Genomic DNA, 6,736 nt, shown 5'->3' with positions numbered 1-6,736 from the left:
GTAGCTACAAGCGGCTTCTGACGGAGGAAAGGACACACTCCCTTCTAACTCCCCAGCCCCCGCGGCCTCAGGTCCTCGCCTCGCCTGGGATTGAGGGGGGGCGGGTCCTCCTCAGAAATACTGAGGAGCCCCGAATCCAGGGGTGCAAAGAGACCCAAGGAGAGAAGTACTTTAAACTTCTGACATTACACCCAGGCTGTCTGAGCTGTCACCAAACCACTTAAAGAGGTTGTCACATTCCCGCAATCCCTTTCTCCCCTACCCCCCACCCCAGCTTCTCTAAACCCCCCAATTCCAGTCCCGCAGGGACCTTGGCTCCTTTAACTCCCTTTACGCTATGCCGCACGTGGGGAACGGGGGGGCGGATCCCTAACAAGGCGGCAGGCCCGCCCCCAACCTATGATTGGCTGCTTTTGAACGTTCTGGCTCCGCCTCTCCCTGGCTCCGGCTGGTATATAAATAAGAAATCAGGTCGTGGACCTCGCACAATTGCGTTCCTCTCTCTCCTAGGAATTTACCTGGTGTCTCAGCACTACCGGCTCCTCGCTCTTTCTCCACTTCCCCTACCTCGCGGTCCTAGCTCTCACCCGTGTCCCTGTTCTTCCTTGGTTCCTTGTTCGACGGCCGAGTCATGAAGGTTGCGAGTGGTAGCGCCGCCGCCGCTGGCCCCAGCTGCGCGCTCAAGGCCGGAAAGGTGTCCGGAGGTGCCGGGGAAGTGGTGCGCTGCCTGTCGGAGCAGAGCGTCGCCATCTCGCGCTGCGGCGGGGCTGGCACCCGACTCCCTGCCTTGTTGGACGAGCAGCAGGTGAACGTGCTGCTCTACGACATGAACGGGTGCTACTCGCGCCTCAAGGAGCTAGTGCCTACACTGCCCCAGAACCGCAAGGTCAGCAAGGTGGAGATCCTGCAGCACGTCATTGACTACATCTGGGACTTGCAGCTGGAGCTGGACTCTCAGGCGGCTGGCACCCCTGGGGGCCGGGGCCTCCCCGCCCGGGCGCCCCTAAGCACCCTCAACGGCGAGATGAGTGCCCTCGCGGCCGAGGTGAGCACGCTTCCCGGTTTTCGGAGCCTCTAATAGAAACGGCATCTGCTCCTGGGGTGGGTGGTGGGAAAGGCGGATTGGGAAGATCTGGTGGGGAGAGGGTCCTTGTCGTGCTTTGGGCTGAGTTAGAAGGGGCGTATTTATACGCTTAGTCCTTTTCAGTCCTGGGGTGCACTGAAGCTTGACGCGGCTCTTGGGGATCTGAACAGCCAACTCACCATCTACCCTCTTCCTCTCTTTCTCTTAGGCCGCCTGCGTTGGTGCAAATGATCGTATACTGTGCCGCTGAGACGTCCGTCAGACAGCCACGGACTCTGGAAGCTGGGGCTAGGGAGAAAAGCGCCCGTGGGTTTCCCAGATTTCCCCATTCCCCTCCCGTCTTAGTGAGGAAAGGGGCAGTCGGAAGGCTTACTGTCCTGCGTGGGAGGGCGACCTCCCACGAATCCCGTGGGATGAGCTGGCCCATCCCAGCGCCCCGTTGGGGCTGGGGGGCATGGAGTCGCAGCAGCCCTCGGGGCCAGAAACCTCCGGGCCCCAGTGAGACTCTTTGACTTCTCTGTGCTCGGGGGAGACCTGTTTATTATTTTTTTTAAATACACTTCTTGAAAAAAATGTAATTGTTTTTTGCTTCTCAGATTTCTGAGAAAATAATTGCCTGTATTGTATATTACAATGATTATTGAGGATATTGTTTTTTACAATAGTGTGTGGGGCGTTTTGTTATTAAACAAGTATTTGATAAATCGGAGTCTTCTTGCCTTGGTTTTGGGATGGAGCCCTGGTGGATAAGGGTCCTTGGGCTCAGAAGGGAGTGGAAATTGACAGCCTGTGGTTCTGATCTTTGATACTATCCTGAGTGAACAGTTGAATGCAAACCTTTATCGGACTCAACCTTCCTGGATCTTTAAAATCCTCCCTCTCCTTTCCCCCCCACCCTACTCCTCCCCCCAGCATAATACTTCAGCTGTGCCCTTTTACCCAAGCCAACTCATGACCCAGCTGGCCTGGAACAGTAGGCATTAGGCAGCCATTTATGTGCAGAGCTGGGGGAGGTAATACATGCCCTGAAAAGAGCCCTAGGCTGAAGAGTCAGGAGACCTGGGCTTCTTTAGCTCACCAGCTGTGTGACCTTGGGCAAATTAACTTGGCCTCCCTGGGCTTCCCCATCTGTAAAATGAGGGGGCTGGACTAGACAATCTGATCATTACAACTCTGAGGATTTATGACCTCTGCCACAAACTGGCTGAGTGGCCTTGGGCAAGTCAATTCCACTTTGAACCTGTTTCCCTAATTGTAAGAGGAGTGGTTTGTACTAGATTTCTAAATTCCCTTGCAGCTCTGGCATTCTGTGACAGATTGGTGGCAGGCAGCTATGTGCCAAGTCTGTTTTATCAACAGCAAAATGAAGGGGCTGGACAGGGTTATCTTCCAAAGCACCATCCCCCCCCCCCCCCCCCCCCCCCCCCCCCCCACCAACGGGGACCGCCCCGCGGGGAGAAAGGGGGGGCTGAATATTTAAAAAAAAAAAAAAAAAAAAGCCAAAACTAGGTATGGGGAAGGGGGTTGGAAAGGGTGAGTGGGTGTTCCCACCTGCAGCCCTGCCCTGCCTTTCCCACACACACACACACCTGCCCAAAGCCTTGGCCTGTTGGGGAAGGGGGATGGTACAGCAAACTGGAGGTGGTTTTATCTGGCCTTGGTGGCCAGGCCTGTGGGGGCCATGGAGGCAGGGTGAGCCTATTCATAGTTGGCATGTAGCCTAACAACTGACTTCTTCCTGCCCCTGCCTTGCCCTGGCAGCCACACCACTGCCCACTGGTCTCAGCTGCACCAGCCACCACCTGCCTAGGAGTTAGGAGGTGGGCCCTATTCCCGGTCTCTAGGCCCTACCCCTGAGACCAGTGCTCCCAGCAAGGGACATGGGGGTGGGGGCATGCACTAGGTTCAGACGTGGGAGAAGGAGGAGGATTTGGCTGGGACAGACAAGAAATAGGGAATGGGGGCAGAAAACTAAATGCCCAAAGAGAAGTTCCAAAATTAGGGATCTGGTCTAGACCCTAGGCTGAGAAAAAGTCTGATACACATACCCTTGTATATTTAGGAATGTATTATTTTGGGGTATGTGATTCATATTCATGAGTATGTACACATGTAGGCCATATAACTATATGTGTGCAAAGGTTTGTTGCCTAAAAGTATACAGGAATGTGCATATCACAATGTGTCCACTAGACATCTGTATGGGTAAATGTACATATATCTACATGTGATTCTTTGATTATATTTGTATGTATTTATATGGTCTCTTAATGGTTCATAGGTCACATTTCTATAGCACTTTACAGTCTGAGAAGTATTTTCCTTATAACATCCCTATTAGGTTAGTGCAAATAACTTGTTCCCATTTTACAGATGGGAGACAGAGGCTTAGAGAGAGTGATTAGCACAAAGTCACATAGCCAGGAAGTGCCAAACAGAGTGCTCCCACCCAGAACTAAATCTCAGGTCAGGACTCTTTTCACTCTATCAGATGCCTCTTACCAGTATATGAAAAGCACATGTATATGACCCGTATATGACTGCTGCATAAAAAGCTAGAAGGAAACCTGGGGGTCATCAAGTCCAACCCACTCCTTCAACAGATAGGAAATCTGAGGCCTAGAAAGGAAAAATGGTTTGTCCACATTTAGACAGCTAGTAAGTGATAGAGTTGGGATTTGAACTTTCATTCCAATTCTCTTTCCCCTATACTCTATTGTTCTTTTGTTAGATCTATAGATAGATATCGTATATAAATCTATATAGCTATATGTATGTGGGTCCAAACATTTATGTATATACATGGACATGGCCACACTGTCTGAATATGCAAATATCCATGTACATATATCCATATAGTGGTCAGAATGTCATAGGATTTGGGAATTAAATAGTTCTTAGAGATTATCTACTCCACTCCCGCCTTCATCTGTAAAAATAAATGAGGAAACTGAGACCCAGAGAGGAGATGCAACTGCCTCAGTATCACACAGCTAAGGAGTATCAGAGCTGGGGTCAGAACTCAGGATTCCTTTCTGACTTGAATTTCAGGGATAGGCTCTTTTATTTATGTACATATATATGTGTGTGTATCTATATCTATATCTATATATATATACATACTACCCTGCAGATATGAATGTGCATGCACATATCTACGTATCTCTGTGTACATGTGGTGTGGTCTTTAACAGGTCCCCTTAGCTCTGGGAGGGAGGGGTGGAGGTGGGGGTCCCTGAGCTGTGGACCCTCCCTACAGAGCTCAGCCCGCCGAGCTGAGCTGCTCAGAAATCTCTCTGTTTCTCTCTTTTCCCTTTTGGCTGGGCCCCAGCCCATCTGGAGCCTGGCGCAGCCGGCCTGTTTGTGAATGTTTCAATCAGCTGGGTGCAGAAGAATGTGTAGTCATTTAACCTGAACATCCCCAGGTGTACAGAGGCGCCTCTCTGTCTGGGGCTGGGAGGCCTTCCCAGGCAGCCGGCAGCTTGCCTTTGGCACCAGTGTATTAGACAAACATGACTCCCTCCCACCCTCCCTCCTTTTTCCCCTCCCACCCTCCCGCCCTTCCACACTGCCTGCTGGAGCTAACCACCTCTTCCACAGCTGCATCTCCGGCCTGGGAACTGCGGCCCAAGAATTGCACAAGAGACTCAGAGAAAGAGAAGGGGGGGGGGGTTGGAGGAAAAGAGAGAGAGCCTTTTTTTTTTTTTGAAAGCACACAAAACCCTTCTCGTTTCAACCATGGCTTGGGAAATCATTAGAAAGTTAACCCTTTCTGGGCTGGCTCTTTGGGAATAGGAGCAGGTCTTGGAAAGAAGGGAGGCCTGGCGGGTCCAGTCTCCTGAGTCCTTTCCCCAACAACCAGTATCTCTGAGCCAAAGGCAGAACCTCCCCTCCCCCTATTCAGGGGAAAAGGGTGAAGGGAAACCTGCAGGCAGAATGTTGGGGAGGATAGGATAGAGTTTGTTTTTCTGGGCAGGGTTTCCTGGGACAAATCAGTGGGTCTCTGAGTCCCTTGGGTGCTACTCTAGGATTTTGGAGATAGAATGATTTACTAAACCCTCTTGTCAAGATCATAAAATCCTAGACTCCAAATTCCAGCGTAAGAAAGGACCTTGGAATTTAGAATACAGACTCTTAGAGATGTAAAGGCCTGTAGCAGGAGGAATGTTAAAGCTCATCTAACATCTGATCATCTAGGACTCTCAATCCCTTCATTTGACAGATGGGGCAACGAAGGCCTAGGAAGGAAAATGAAATTTCATAGCCTAAGATCTCACAGCAAATGAGGAGCAAATGGGATTATATCCCAAGTCTATTGACTCTGGTGAGGTCCAGGGCCCTTTCCACTACTCCCCACTATAGCTGATTGGGGACCAGGCCCATTTTCTTATTTGTAAGGTAGTGATTTTAAAATGGTTCCTTCCCAAAAGCAGCTGCACCCAACAATGAAGTGAATTGAATCTGGAGGCAAAAGAGGTTCTCATTCTCCTATGACACCCCCTCCCCCATACTCATTTTTCTGTCATCCATTGCCCTTTTAGATCCAGATAATAATAGCTATCAACAAGCCTGGGAAAAAACTCAAAGGATTCAAGATTTCAAGGGACCTTAGACATCATCCAATCCAGGGGTTCTTAACCTGGGGTCCATAAACTTGTTTTTTTAAATTTATAATTATATTTTAATATAATAATATTAAGAAAGATTTTCTTTGTACTCCTTGTATTTTGTAAGTTAAGAACCCCTGCTCTAGTCCAATTGTCTCATTTTAGAGCTGAGGAAACTGAGGCCTAGAAACCTTGTCCCAGTGCTACACAGCCAAGTGTAAGTAACATGTTCAGGACCTCTAATTCAATTTACTAACTGCAATTCCAGGCTCTTCCTCCACACCAGGGGCCCTTCCCCAGGACAGTGGGGTACTCTACTTACTGATTCTTTGTGGGGAGAGCAGCAGGGTTCTGCATTCTGCCCCCCATACCCTCCCTAAATTGGAGGGGGAGGTGGTAATTCCTGGAATTGGGGTATGGGGCCTAGCCTTCTAAGAGAGCAGTCTGGAGCCCAGGCTCGTCAACCCCCCCCCCCAGTTGGGAGACGGGGCCGGGGAGGGACGACCTACTCCTCCTTCCCCAGGAGGGAGCAGCCCCAAGCCTCCCTCTTGCCCAACTCCCCAGCTGGGGAAGCTTCAGTTCCAGGGGGTGGAGTAAGGGAGGGTGGTAAAAAGGAATGACTCAGGACCCAAGGTCCCATCCGGGAAAGGGACAGGATCGGAGGAGGGAAGGGGCCGGGAGGGGCGGGGCGGCCTAGGGGAGGGGGTGCTCTTATGTCTCTGGGAACCGGGCGTCGCATTTCCTGCTGGCCAAGTTGCAAAACTCCTCGGAGGCTCCATGCTGGGGATTCTGGACTCCCCGCGCGGGGGCCCGGGCTTGTGCAATCCGGGGGTAACTAAATCAAAAGAGGGGGCAGCCAACGAGGGCCCTTCTGGATCCTCTCCCACTCCTTAGGGTTCCCGAGGACTCCTTATAAATTCAGAGAATGGCCAAACTGGCAGTGACCGTCTGGATCGATCATCCGATGGTCCAGTTTCTTCCTCATTTTACAGAAGGGGAAACTGAGGCCCAGAGAAAGGAAGTGACTTGCCCAAAGTCGCACAGC

At 51.0% G+C, this 6,736-nt stretch overlaps 1 protein-coding gene across 1 annotated transcript; it reads left to right on the top strand.

The window, feature by feature from the left end:
* Positions 1-317: 317 nt before the first annotated feature.
* Positions 318-1,788, top strand: LOC114047102 (DNA-binding protein inhibitor ID-1-like). Its single transcript, XM_027867833.1, has 2 exons — positions 318-1,045; positions 1,293-1,788. The coding sequence occupies exons 1-2, from the start codon at positions 632-634 to the stop codon at positions 1,332-1,334; spliced, it is 456 nt and encodes a 151-aa protein (XP_027723634.1). The 5' UTR covers positions 318-631; the 3' UTR covers positions 1,335-1,788.
* Positions 1,789-6,736: the final 4,948 nt, after the last annotated feature.

This window comes from Vombatus ursinus, unplaced genomic scaffold (assembly GCF_900497805.2).
Source record: "Vombatus ursinus unplaced genomic scaffold, bare-nosed wombat genome assembly UNPS02014786.1, whole genome shotgun sequence".
Taxonomy (NCBI): Eukaryota; Metazoa; Chordata; class Mammalia; order Diprotodontia; family Vombatidae; genus Vombatus; species Vombatus ursinus.
Note: the sequence above shows the minus strand (reverse complement) of the source record. Positions and strands in the feature narration are given on the sequence as shown.